The sequence below is a fragment of the Hyperoodon ampullatus genome (assembly GCF_949752795.1).
Source record: "Hyperoodon ampullatus genome assembly, chromosome: 3".
NCBI classification, from domain to species: domain Eukaryota; kingdom Metazoa; phylum Chordata; class Mammalia; order Artiodactyla; family Ziphiidae; genus Hyperoodon; species Hyperoodon ampullatus.
The window spans coordinates 103,647,956-103,662,111 of record NC_136916.1 but is presented as its reverse complement, the minus strand read 5'-3'; the positions used below and the strand labels follow the sequence as shown (position 1 = coordinate 103,662,111).

At 39.2% G+C, this 14,156-nt stretch overlaps 1 protein-coding gene across 5 annotated transcripts in view; it reads left to right on the top strand.

Moving 5' to 3' along the window:
- Positions 1–12,987, top strand: part of SLC12A6 (solute carrier family 12 member 6) — a gene marked incomplete at both ends in the record, with an annotated part of 84,197 nt that extends 71,210 nt beyond the window's left edge. For 4 of the 5 annotated variants that reach the window (XM_079698830.1, XM_079698829.1, XM_079698828.1 and 1 more), the window contains 13 exons: positions 1,040–1,214; positions 1,515–1,633; positions 2,865–2,963; positions 4,948–5,067; positions 6,078–6,182; positions 6,583–6,751; positions 8,079–8,274; positions 8,853–9,022; positions 9,939–10,070; positions 10,655–10,762; positions 10,963–11,147; positions 11,551–11,684; positions 12,896–12,987. In XM_079698830.1, the coding sequence (XP_079554956.1) occupies positions 1,040–1,214; positions 1,515–1,633; positions 2,865–2,963; positions 4,948–5,067; positions 6,078–6,182; positions 6,583–6,751; positions 8,079–8,274; positions 8,853–9,022; positions 9,939–10,070; positions 10,655–10,762; positions 10,963–11,147; positions 11,551–11,684; positions 12,896–12,987 (1,804 nt within the window). Of the gene's footprint in view, positions 1–1,039; positions 1,215–1,514; positions 1,634–2,864; positions 2,964–4,947; positions 5,068–6,077; positions 6,183–6,582; positions 6,752–8,078; positions 8,275–8,852; positions 9,023–9,938; positions 10,071–10,654; positions 10,763–10,920; positions 11,148–11,550; positions 11,685–12,895 lie in introns of all 5 variants that reach the window. The other variant, XM_079698827.1, reaches the window with a different exon arrangement.
- Positions 12,988–14,156: the final 1,169 nt, after the last annotated feature.

Below are 14,156 nucleotides of genomic sequence, written 5' to 3'. Positions count from 1 at the left end.
AATTAGGAGAGTGGGGAGGGAGAAAGAGCTGATGAGTGGGCATAAGAGAGGATTTTGGGTGCTGGCAGTGTGTTCTGTTTCTTGACTGGATGTTTACGTGGATGTTTGCTTTGTGAAAATTTATTGAAATATGCATTTAGTTTTTGCACATTTCTTTTGTGTGTGATACATTGTAAAAAATCATTAAAACCGTAAATAATTAAACAATGAGATGCCATGTTTTACCCATCAAGTTAGCAGTGACTTAAAATTTTAATACTCAGAGCTGGTGTGAAATAGGTATGTGCCATAAGACATGAACCTTCATCTACTTCTAGTGGGAATAAATCCAGTATACCCTTTCTGGAAAGCACTTTGGTAGTGCTTTGAAATATTTAACGATGTTGATCCCTTTTGTTGCAGTTATTCCCTCTTAGGAATCTACCATAAGGAAAAAAAATTTGGAATGTGAATGTGGATATGTGCATAAAGATGTCAATCACAGTATTTTCTATAGTAGAAAATCAACACTAGAGGAATGGATAATGTAAATTATGATAATGTAAAGAAACGTGTAAAAATGTTTATTCATGAGTTTTTCATGACATAGGAAATTGCTTATAAGTTTAAAAAGAATACAGAAGTATAGGTGCAGTGTGGTCTCATCTATGTTTTTAAAAACATAGTAAACACTAAAATATGCAAGGTATGCTGAATGTTAGCAGTTATGTTATGATTATGGATTTCCTCCCTGATTTTTTTGTATTTTTCTATACCTTTACAGTTTTCCTGCAGAGTAGATATTTTGATAATTTGAGGGGGAAAGCTTTATTTAAAGCTTAGCTTATTTTCTGGCCCTACAGGTTATTTTTTTTCTTAATATAGGCTACTAGTGCCTTTTGATCAGATCTACCTACCTTTACATTTATTATTATTCATGTCTATCTCAATTTTGATTCTCTAAAAATTATAAATAGAAAAAATTGGGGGAATGTCAGTCTAGTTTTTTCATCTAAAGTTATTTCCAGGTCAAGTTTCCTCACTCTGATTTCTCTCCCAGGTTTGGGGATGCTGTGAAAGGTAATCTCGTGGTGGGTACCTTATCTTGGCCGTCCCCATGGGTGATTGTTATTGGCTCCTTCTTCTCCACGTGTGGGGCTGGACTTCAGAGTCTCACAGGTGCACCGAGGCTGCTACAGGCTATAGCCAAGGATAACATCATACCCTTTCTGAGGGTGAGTGACCCTGTCCTATGCCCTCTTCCTGTTTTCTCAGGTTTTACAAGAAACAGTGTGATCTTCATAAGGCTTAGGAATTACTGGATCATATAATATGAAGACGTGGGTTTTTAGCACAAGACCCTCTAAATCTCTAGTATGAGTTTACATGTGAGTGGGGTAAAGGCATTTAAAAGCTACTACAGTTGTAATACTATTATTTTTCAGAGCTATGAAACCATAGCATAGAGGAATCAGGGAGCATTGACTCAAACCCTCCCCACACTCCTGTGTCTGATATTTCCCTTTTATGTACAGGTGTTTGGTCACAGCAAAGCCAATGGGGAACCTACCTGGGCTTTACTTCTAACTGCAGCCATTGCAGAGCTGGGAATCCTTATTGCCTCCCTGGATCTTGTGGCCCCAATTCTTTCCATGTAAGAGCCAGTTATTCTTTTCACTTACTCTTGCTTATGTGATGTATAATACATGTTGATTTCCATCAGGCATGTAACAGTAGTGATAACAGAGAGAACCAAGTATAGGTGTAACTTCACCTAAATAATAAATATTCCTGAGACTTTTCATGTAAGGCTAACTTCATAAGTTGTCATGGTTTCTTTCTACCTGTATAACTTCAAAAGTTCTTTGCCTTCATTTCTGATTCGTTATCAACTGATTGTAGCTTTTACTCTAGTCATTCAACTTATTGACTTATTGATGACTTACTACCTACCTGGCACTGGGCAGTCTGCTGAGAATAAGCATAAGATGGCTGAGACACAACCTCAGAGAATTGATGGTAGATAGATAAAGAAACCAGTGATCCCTGTCTAGTGTGATGAGCACTGTGGTCAAGGTGAACACTGAGCACTATATGAGCTCCAAAGACTGAGACTCAGGAAAGGTTTTCTGGAAGAAGTGACACTTGTATCTTGAAGGAAGGCTGGTTATTTGCTAATCAGTGAAGGGGTGAAAGAGATCCCAGGCAGGGAATGTGTGTGAAGGAGCCGAGAGATGAAATAGTGCAGCACATCTGGAGAAGTGAAGGTTTGGCTTTGATCGAGTGGGAGATTGCGGGTTGGAGAGGTGCAGAGTGGGGAAGTAGGTAGAGCCAGATCACAAAGGACCTGGAACTTCTACCTGAAAGTAGTGGGTAATCCTTTGAGAACAAAATGATCATGTTTCTGTTTCATAATGATCAATTCAGTATAAAAGAGAGGTTAGAAGGAGGCCAAAATTGAGCTGGGAGTGCCAGTTGGAAGCTTATTTCACTAATCCAACAAAGAAGAAATGAGGGCCTCAACTATGCTCATAGAAGTAGAGGTGGAAAGGAGGGGGGGAAGGTTTAGAGATTTGTAAATAGGTAGAATCCATAGGACTTGATAAGTGAATTTGGAACAAGGTTGAGTAGTGAAGAGGAAACCAGGATTGTCCCAAGAAGAACTGGGTAAAGAGCGGTTGTGTCTTTCACTGAGAGAGAACTTCGGAGGTTGAGCAGGTTTGTGTGGAGGTTAAGTTCCTCTACACCCTAGTCTCAATTAAAGGCTAGTGGCCTAGAACAAAGGCTTAAATTAAATATAGCAAATCTCTCTAGTTATCTAAAGTAACCTTTGAAGAATTATTTTACAGTAATAATCATTCCTCTTACTTTTTTTATTCTGCCAGGTTTTTTCTTATGTGTTACCTCTTCGTGAACTTGGCATGTGCCTTGCAAACATTACTTCGAACACCCAATTGGAGACCCCGGTTCCGCTACTACCACTGGTAAGTCAACTTTTTTTTCTTCTTCTTCCCCACATTTGGAGAGAACCCATCATTGAACTAGAAAGCTAGGAGATTCTGAGTTCTCGATACAATTTTTTCTTGGTCACCCATTTCCTACTGTCTTTTTCAACTTCCAGTGCTCACATGAACTTCCACCATCCTACTGTGGTTTTTTTTTATATATATGGTTTTATAATAACTTATAATACCCACTTGACAATAAAGATGAAAACTGTGAAATAAATACTTCCAGGCTGCTGTGTTCTTCAGGTTAAAACAACCTACCCTTTGCATATCTGATTGCCTGTTTCCCTCTTAGCTAAGCACTGGGCTTCATTTCTTTCCATTTATCCTCACATTTGCATCAGTTTTCATCAGTTTTGATTCTCAGACTCCCTTCCTTAATGTGATTTCATTTAGTAGTTAAGAGCATGATGAGACTTCCTGGTGGTCCAGTGATTAAAACTCCACTCTCCCAATGCAGGGGGCCTGGGTTCGATCCCTGGTCGGGGAACTAAGATCCCACACACCTCAACTATTGAGCCCGTGCGCTCTAGAGCCCACGTGCTGCAACTACAGAAGCCTGTGTGAGGCAACGAAGACTCAGCCCAGCCAAAATTAATTAATTGATTAATTTTTTTAAAAAAAATTTTAAAAAAAGAGTATGAGCTATGGAGTCAGATGACCTGAGTTCAAGTGTCAGCTCTGCTATTTCCTAGTTTGTAACTTTCAACAAAGCACATAACCACATAAAATTTCATTTTATTCATTTTTAAGATGGGACTAATAGTATTATCTATCTCATAGGGTTGTTTTGAGATAATGTAAAGTGCTGAGCACAGTGCCTGTACACTGTGCAGGTACACAGTAAAGCTCTCAATGAAATGTTGCTACAGCTGCTGCTGTTGTGTTCACGTCTCCTCAGTCCTAAAGGAGCCACCACATTTTTAGCTACCATCCCATTTCTTTCCATTTATTTTCTGTCACAGCTAGAAGTTCTTTAATATGCCCTGTATGTACCTGTTGCTACATTCCTCTTTGCTGACTTTTTCCTTGATCCCTTTCTAGTTTCACTTACCAGTGGTGGGTAGTGATGTAACCTTTATCTGGCACAAATTTAGATCTTCAACTGATCTTAACACCTCTAATCCTCTTTCTAGCTTTAACTTTAGTTAAAAGTTCATTATGAACTTATTTTGTGTTACTATTTTGCTTTTGTTACTTTTTCTCTTTCTCTTTACACTGTATATTTTCATCCATTAATTAGATCCTAATTTTCTCCAGATTAACAACTGTTCTATTTGTTCTTTGAAATTTGTCATACAACTAAGTTCATTCTGTACAGAAAACAACTTCAGTAAGCATAGTTGTCTACCTATTTGATCAAAACAAGAATTTCATTATTTTCTTCCAAGTTCCTTATGTAAAGTAAAGAAACTAATGGGAGATTTTTTCCAGTGGGTTCTGCAGTTGTGTTAATAAATGTTCATAAAGTTTTTAGTCATATTCACATGAAATACTTTTTTTTAAAAAGATCAAAGAGTTATTGATAATTTTGACCACATGTCCCATCTTTGCTTTCCCATGTAGGTAATTAATTGTCCTCATAAGTACAGATGACTTTCATAGCATCCCTATTCATTTGTATGTTTTTCCAGCAATGGGAAACATCAGCACTAAGGGTGGTTCAGGGCTCAGTGCAGATCTATTGATTGTTGCCAGCCCATGATAAGACAACTATAAAAACTGAGAAAAAGCATTTAGAAACCTTATAGCAATTTGACATTGTCACAGCATCCAAGCATATAGCAGTTTTTCTAGTAATTCATTTTTTATTGCATTTTACAGAAGTTCTATCTGCAATATATTGGAATTTTTAAAAATAATAATTTCTCACCAGTTTAAGAAGCACCTTTGGCACAGACTTCTTTTTCAGCTTCTTAGAAAAACATTAAAAAAATTCTTTTTGTTTTTAATTTTCTAGGGCCCTCGCTTTCATGGGAATGAGTATCTGTCTGGCTCTGATGTTTATTTCTTCCTGGTATTATGCCATCGTAGCTATGGTAATAGCTGGTATGATCTACAAGTACATTGAGTACCAAGGGTAAGTCTGGATATACAACCTGATTGCTGCTAAAACATCGAAACTGGCTAGTTTGGTTAGAGCCAGCCTGGTGAAAATTGCATTAGGGATCCAGGAGACTTCATTCATCTGTACCTAAATTTTGTACCCCTAATTCTCTTAGTCACCTTATGGACATAAGCCATTGATCATAAAGGGAACCTGTTGAGAAAGTATGAATGGATCAGGGAAAAGATAACTAAAAGGATGTACTGAAATAGTAATGATAGTATTAAAGTATACTTTGCCATACAGCAGAGACTAATACAACATTGTAAATCAACTATACTCCAACAGAAATCAAAAAAAATAAAATAACCAACAAGGACCTACTGTATAGCACAGGGAACTCTGCTAAATACTCGTATATGCATAACTGAATCACTTTGCTGTGCACCTGAAACTAACCCAACATTGTTATCAACTATACTCCAGTACAAAATTAAAATTAAAAAAAAAACAAAGTATAACACAAATATAAATATTCTTGCTTATCTCTTCAGGCGAGGAATTGTGTCTGAAATGGAAAATAAATTAGTCCTGAATAACTTTGTAACAACTAAGACTTCACTAACAATGTCCCCAAATTAGGAATAAATAACACTCTGATCTAGAAGATTACACTGAGTTTTGCTTTCTCTGCAATTATTTTTGAAATAATTTAAACTTTGGATCTGTAGTAATTTCCTAATCCAAATTGCTATTTTACATTATTGCTTTTGAATAGTTACATCACAGGACAAGTTAAGTGACCCTTCCAGCCTTTATTCTGAACTGTTGTGTAGTGCAGTGTGTTGGTGAAGGGTAGTGTTGATCTGCTTACTGTGGGTTCATTATGTTAATAGAGAGCATCACATAAATATTCAATATGAGCTTTAACGTTCTACCTTGTGTGTATGTTACTTTTAGATAAAGAAAAAGTAAACTGTTTTTTGAGATTGTACTTCTTATGGTTTAAATCTGTCTCTGCTCTTTTCTCCTCTTTCTCCCAGAGCTGAGAAAGAATGGGGTGATGGTATCCGCGGGCTGTCCCTCAGTGCAGCCCGATTTGCTTTGCTTCGGCTGGAAGAAGGGCCTCCACACACTAAAAACTGGAGGTAAAGAAAAACAACAGAGCTTAGTGGTGTTTGGCACAGAGTTACCACACAGAAAGGTGTGCTTCATTGATTAGGAAATCATGTGGCTCAAGGAGTTCATGAAATGGACATGCTTTGACTGATTCTAAATTCTTGATCCTCTGTTCCCTTTTATTCATGTGCTATATGATCTAGACTTCTACCATTTTCATTCTTCCTTCAAGACTGATCAATTTGAGGTAATACTGGGAAAATTCAGAATAACTGTGCAGCCGCACCTTATCATTTTCTCTAATCTCTTCCTTCTGTCAAAGTACGTGTTTTATACAGATCTCCTGAATTAAAGGGTAGACTTGTCATTCTGTCCCCAGACCCAGAGTGTTTTCTCATCCCACCCCCTTCCCCACCAACCTCTTTACAGGCCTCAGTTGCTTGTACTGCTGAAACTAGATGAAGACCTACATGTCAAGCATCCTCGCCTCCTCACCTTTGCTTCACAGCTTAAGGCAGGAAAGGGTCTCACTATTGTGGGCTCTGTCATCGTGGGGAACTTCCTGGAGAACTATGGTGAAGCTTTAGCTGCTGAGCAGGTAAGAGTCAAGGCTTATTGACCTAGTGGAATTTAGCTTATGGTTTTGTGCTATTGAGTCATAAGACCTCAGATTTCTAAATTAATCCCTTTCCTGAGTGATCTAGGGGGTGTCCTTCATAGTGCTGACTTGAATGGTCATATTCTCCCAAATACTAAGATGAACCAGAAGGTAATAATTTATTCTTCCCATTTAAAAAGCATTTCTAAACCATAAGATTATCAAGGCTAAGCACCATTTCCAAATAGATTCCAGACATTGACTGAGCCCTGAGAGAAGTCATGTAAATAAATCACCCCTTGAACTATTGTGATGGTTCCTCTCAATCTTGTGACAACAAGGAGTGATGAGCACATTTTTTTCCTCTTTCCTAATCTACATGGTACCATGACCAAGATTCCTTTGCTACTTCTGATTAGCTTATGGGATATTAAAGTTCTTCCTGAAGAAGAAAGTAGATTTCACTCTATTACAAATGATAGAACTCACCCCAGAGAAATTTCAGTTACATTTCAAAAATTTTACTGGATTTCATTTTGGAATACTTTGAAACCCTAGAACTAGAAATGCTTAAGAAACATTAGTCCAGAATGATCATAAAAATAAATAAAAAGCACGGTATTGGAAGTCAAGAGACCCCAATTATCCTAGCTACACCACTGACTTAATCTGTGCCTTTGGGAAAATCATATCCATTTTCCACACCATTATTCTCTCTACCTTTCTACCAAGAGAGTGAAGTAAGACTAAATGAAATATTATCTCCAAACTGGCTTGAATAAATAAAAGAATAGTAAAACAAATACAAGTGTCGCAAGTAATCACCATTAAAATATCAAAAGGGATGTGGAAATAGCAAAAACAAAAAAGAAAACATACCTGAGATAATTCTAAACTGAAACTGAATCGTCACATTGAATTTCTAGTAATATGAGTCAGGGCAAGACTGGGACTAAGGAAGGAAGGAGATTATGTTCACACTCACCCTGGGCAATTAAGAAGGAATATTGAATATTCACTTTGTGACGATCCCTATTCTCAATTTGTTTGGTATGTTAGAAAGAAAAGCAGAAGAGAGGAAAAGGTAGAGGAACTATCAGTACATGTAGACAACTACCTACATACGTAGTAAGCACTTAGCAAGTGAAAAACGCAAAGGATAATAAAATTTCATTGGGATAAATTAAACTTTTTGAATTGTTCTGTAGAAGATAACGATCTTATGCAGAGTTTGGAAGGGGGAGGGGAATATAATACGGAGAAGGAGTAAGAAGTTAAAAGACCCAGGATGAAGTAATTCAGTGTTGAGATTCTGTCTCTCTTTCAGACCATAAAGCATCTAATGGAGGCAGAGAAGGTGAAAGGATTCTCCCAGCTGGTGGTGGCCGCCAAGCTGAGAGAGGGCATTTCCCACCTCATCCAGTCATGTGGCCTTGGGGGCATGAAGCACAACACAGTGGTGATGGGGTGGCCAAATGGCTGGCGCCAGAGTGAAGATGCTCGAGCTTGGAAGACTTTTATTGGTACAAAACATTTCTCATACTATCCTGAGGGCTCAAATAGAGGATATACCCTAACCCCACCCCCCAGCCTCCTAAAGTAGAGACAGTGTCCTTGCTGAAGCATAGTCTCATAAGGGCACCTAAATAACTACTAGTAGTAATAACCTGATTCTATTCACCCCCTCCAGCCTTACATAATGTCCATCAGTTGTTTATCTTGCCAAGTCTTACGTTAGGAATTATCTCTGAAATTGCCATATTTCCATGTGTGATCTCCCACATTGACATTCTTCACAGGAATTGGAAGAATTATTCTTCAGCATCAAAATCTCCCCAATTCACGTATCCCCCACTTAGGAATGTAGTAATCAGAATACACCTAGTAATGTAAATCATAGTTCTCAGTCTAATTCTGTTAGCTATTCAAAATTTTTTAAATGATTTTCGTTACTTGATTTGGTATAGCCTACTGTGTAAATAGGACACCTTGCTCCAAGAACTGTCAATGGGTATTATCCTTTCTTTGCTGACACGGTAAGAAGCAAGGTAAGCCTAAGGATTCATCCTGCTTATCCTGATTCTCTCTGTTTTCTCTCTAGGCACAGTTCGAGTGACAACTGCTGCCCATCTGGCCCTGCTGGTGGCTAAAAACATCTCCTTCTTTCCCAGCAATGTGGAGCAGTTTTCTGAGGGCAACATTGATGTGTGGTGGATCGTGCATGATGGGGGGATGCTCATGCTCTTACCATTCCTACTGAAACAGCACAAGGTATTTTGACACCTTTTAAAACAAGTCTTTCTCCCTTAACTTCTGTTCTGGTTCACTAGACAGAGAGTCTTCCTTTCATTCTATAGTGTTGGGGCTTAGAAGACTTGGGGATTATTCTTGGCTTTCCATGATTCCAGATTCAACCTTATAAGAAATAGTTTTCTTTGTAGTTGATACCTATCTCCAAGGGAAATTCAGCAAATTAATAGAGCTCCATATGAGCCCTTGGAAAAAAACATTAATAAGTGAATTTAAAAAAAAAAGAAAAAGACCGGGGCTTCCCTGGTGGCACAGTGGTTGAGAGTCCGCCTGCCGATGCAGGGGACACGGGTTTGTGCCCCGGTCCAGGAAGATCCCACATGCTGCAGAGCGGCTGGGCCTGTGAGCCATGGCCGATGAGCCTGCGCATCCAGAGCCTGTGCTCCGCAACGGGAGAGGCCACAGCAGTGAGAGGCCCGCGTACCGCAAAAAAAAAAAAAAGAAAAAGACCAAAATACTGGAAACCTAAGAGGGTGTGTGTGTATCTTATACATATATATGTTCAGCCTTTGGTAAGACTGAAATTTAAAATAGTAAATATTTTAGTCTGCACAGTGTCATCAGTATGCTATTTGAGTAAAGCACCCTCTTAATGTATCATGTGCCATCTTTTCCGTTTTGCCAGTTTTTTTCTTGTTATGAAATAAGAACTCCCTTAAACTATATTTTATGCGTTCCTTGGTCAAGCTTTTGCCCTAACAATAATAATAGCAAGTAAGTAAAATAAATAAATAATAATATGGCAAGTAAGAATCTAGGAACATATACCCTGAAACCGTACAAGATTGTTCTAGGCAAAAGTGCCATTTGTTTTAAGAAATAACTCTTTTTTGCCTTCTTGCATTTAATTTTCCATGTGTATGTGATACTTTCTCAGGTGTGGCGAAAATGCAGCATACGGATCTTCACAGTAGCCCAACTAGAAGACAACAGTATTCAGATGAAGAAGGACCTGGCCACCTTCCTGTATCACCTTCGCATTGAGGCAGAGGTGGAAGTGGTGGAGATGGTGAGAAAGCTGAGTTTGAGATCAGAGAGACTACCCTGTCATTCTAGAACCTCTTCTGGTTTGGGAATTTCTTCAGCTGCAAATGTGGATTAATTCCTTAGTTCCAACAAAACTCTCATATGTTGATCTAGATAAGTACAATGCATATGTGATGTGTATTTAGTGGTAGTTTTTAATTTTTGCTTTCCTGTTTGTTTGTTCCATAGCCCTTCTATTTCTGCTAGATTCTTATCTGCTTAATACAGTTTTATTAAGTTTCAGTTCATATATTTGTGCTAAGATCACACATAGCTTTTTTTAAAAAATAACTTGTAAGTATTAAAAACAAATAAGACTGGGGTTTTCGTTTTGTGTTTCAAGGAAACACATATGTCATGGTTAGATTGTGGAAAAGACCCAGGGCTCTGGATTTGATCTACAATCCACAATATTATTATATTTATGTAGCTCAATGACTGAACAAAAACTAAAACCTTGGTTGATATTGTGATACTTTCTCTGGTGTAATTTAGTGAGTGGAAATGAAAATATATGGTTCTTTCTCTTTTGTGCTTATTGCCTACTCTGTGTGATATCTATGGCAGCATGACAGTGACATATCAGCTTATACTTATGAGCGCACCCTGATGATGGAGCAAAGGTCCCAGATGCTCCGGCACATGCGACTATCCAAAACAGAGCGGGACAGAGAGGTGAGATTTTGCTGCACTGACCTAATCCTGGCCCTGTGAAGTCTATCCCTGAAAGGGATGATAGTATTGTTCTCAGCATGACAGATTCTTTCCTGATTGCTTCATTGGTTATTCCACTATAACCACATTTCAAAATGATTAAATATGAAGCATGAGAGAAAATTGGGTATAGAGTCATAGCTATGTTGGGCCTTCCTCAGGCACAGCTGGTAAAAGATCGGAATTCAATGCTACGATTGACCAGCATTGGCTCTGATGAGGATGAAGAGACAGAGACCTATCAGGAGAAGGTGCACATGACCTGGACAAAAGACAAGTACATGGCATCCCGGGGGCAAAAGGCCAAGTCAATGGAAGGATTCCAGGACCTACTTAACATGCGTCCGTAAGTTTTCCTACTCATAAGCTTATCACTTAACATAGTAGCCTAGTTAGTGCCACAGATGGGGCACTGCCTGAATACACAGGACAGAATCTAGTCTTCATTTCACCCCAAATCCAGCCATCTTTCTATTGTTTGCCTATGCATATCAGCTACCAATTAACACTGTACACAAGCTAACCATCTTTCTTCCTGTCCGTACTGTGTTCCTGGTATAAAACAAGCAAATGTAGAATGAGAAAACCATGATATCAATATTATAAGGCAATCAATCATTTGTTCATTACATCAATCATAGTTAAAGCAAAAAATCTCTAAAATCTCAAGTTTTTTAAAGTTGACGATATGCCTAATTTTCTCTTTGCCTTTACCCACCTGTTTCTTCCCCACCACGCTCCCCTTCCAGGGACCATTCCAACGTGAGGCGGATGCATACAGCAGTGAAGCTCAATGAGGTTATAGTTAACAAGTCCCATGAAGCAAAGCTGGTTTTGTTGAATATGCCAGGGCCACCCCGAAACCCTGAGGGTGATGAAAACTGTATCCTTTCTGAGAGCAAAACTTCCAGTAGGGAAAATCTTAGCCTGTGTTAGTTAGTTATCTATCTATCTATTTATCTATTTATCTATTTATTTCGGCACACAGGCCTCTCACTGTTGTGGCCTCTCCTGTTGCGGAGCACAGGCTCCGGACGCGCAAGCTCAGCGGCCATGGCTCACGGGCCCAGCCGCTCCGCGGCATGTGGGATCTTCCCGGACCGGGGCACGAACCCGTGTCCCCTGAATCGGCAGGCGGACTCTCAACCACTGTGCCACCAGGGAAGCCCTTAGCCTCTGTTTTAGATGGGACACTAAGTAAATGTAAAAGTCATTGTCTATGACTTCCTCTCTTGAGGAGGGAAGACTGTTAAAAGTCTCAGGCAAGGATCCTTACTTAGTGATAACTACTCTCCTTCAGGGGAGTTGGGTATAACATGTTCTCTCTGAACCCTAAAGGGACTTTTTAGGTGGCATATTTGCAACATGACTTTTAACATTCAGTGTATAGAACCCTTTCTGACAGTCCTAGAGATGGAACACCCACAGCCCTTCTCCTTTCCAGGCTCTGCCCAGTTTGGAAAGCCTCTCTCTTTTGGATGGAGTTAGGGGAGAGGCAGGTGAAGTGGAATCTCCTCTGAGGGGAAAAGTTCTTCTTCATACCCTAATTCCAGGATTGTTTTTATGGGACCCCTTCAGCACTTCAATGGCACAGACAGGTCCATTCCCACCAGTGCCATTAAGGAAAAGAGGTTAAAAGAAAACAAAGAGTAAATCAACTATATTTGAAGAAAAAAAGAAAAAAGAACTGGCAGAAAAAATCTAACTTGAGCAGGTTCACTTGGAAATTACTGGGATTCTCTCCTGGAATCTTACAAGCTGCCCCGTTGTGGCTTTTTCTTCTTTCTGCCTTATTTGCTATGTAGTAGTAACACATTACTTCTGGGTTTCCCCCATTTTAAAATAACATTTAGAAAAAAAATCTAACAAATGGGAGAGAGTCTTGTATTATTTATGCAAAGAGGCTAGATCCCCAGATTACTTCAGAATTAGACTGAATCCAGAGTTCAGACTTCTCCAGTTCTGAATATATAATAATTAAAACAAGCATGTTGATTTTGCAGCTTCGTAGTCAGATAAACTCAGATTATCATGATGCCAGGTTTTAAATTGTGCTCTTCTCCTGCCTATTTGTCTCCTTGACAAATTCTGAAGACATGGAGTTCCTAGAAGTGCTCACCGAAGGACTAGAGCGAGTCCTTCTTGTCCGAGGTGGGGGCAGTGAAGTGATCACCATTTATTCATAATCTACCCCTGAATGACTCTGCTGGGCCTCACCTTTCCAAAAAGGCTTCCATCCTCCATGGAAGTGCCAGCTCTTTACTACCACTCCCATCAGCTAGAGACCTGTGTTCTGTGTACGTCATGCTGAACTCTTAACGAGCTGAGCCTCAAGTACTTGGGCAGAAAAGTACAAGCAGATCTGCTCTTTGCTACCATATGACCTGCTGTCCTTAAAGAAGCAGCAGATATTCCCTCAACCTCAGAACAACACTCAAGTCCTACAAGCCATGCCTGTACCAGATAAAGGCAAGTTAGAATTAACAAGCTAAACCAATAAAATGAATTGACAAAGGGGATGCTAGAAATTCGACTGAAGACAAAAGACAAGTACACATCTAACATTAAAGATGAGTCTCAGAAGTCATGATTCAATGATGACACCATGGGGGTAACAGCCAGAGAGACACAGCCTCATCATACTAAAGAATTCATGGCCAAGTACACGGGGAGCTAACATCTTTGTGGAGACATCCGTGGCAAGCCAAGATGAAAATTTTCGTCAGTGTATCCACTGCTCTCCAGGACTCTAATTTTACATTAGGGTACTAATATATAAAAACTGAAACATGAAACGGCAGCCCCCACTTCCTCCAAAATAAGATGCCCCCCAAAATATGTTTAAGTACACATAACATACTGTTGTATATTTCAGCTGTTTCTCAAACCCATCCTGTGGTTAGGATTGTAATACAGGCACTGTTACCATGGAAACTGTTTTTTAAAAGGTTGAGTAAAAATTCTTTCAGGTTCTTTGCAAATGGACAAACTAAGCGAACTCCAAAAGGTAGCTATTAAGATTTACATAAATGCAGTCTGTGGTTACCTGTGAGACATGGGCAAAATATATAAGCTGTTATCTAAGAAATGCAGATGATGATGCATATTGACCAATAGGTTCTCCTTTCCTTCTTCCTTTTATGCCCTCTGGGTTATAGGCACAGATCAAATATCATAAGAACAAACACACTAGGAAGACTGGCTAAAATCCTTTCCTAAAACCTTTGGATTATCCTTCAAAGGGAGAATCCAGCAGTGGAATTCAAAGTTTATAGCCATACTCCTTCCATAGTGCCAAAGTTACTGAGCTGCTGCTACTCTTCTTACCTGCTTCACTGAAGTGGCATGCAATTGG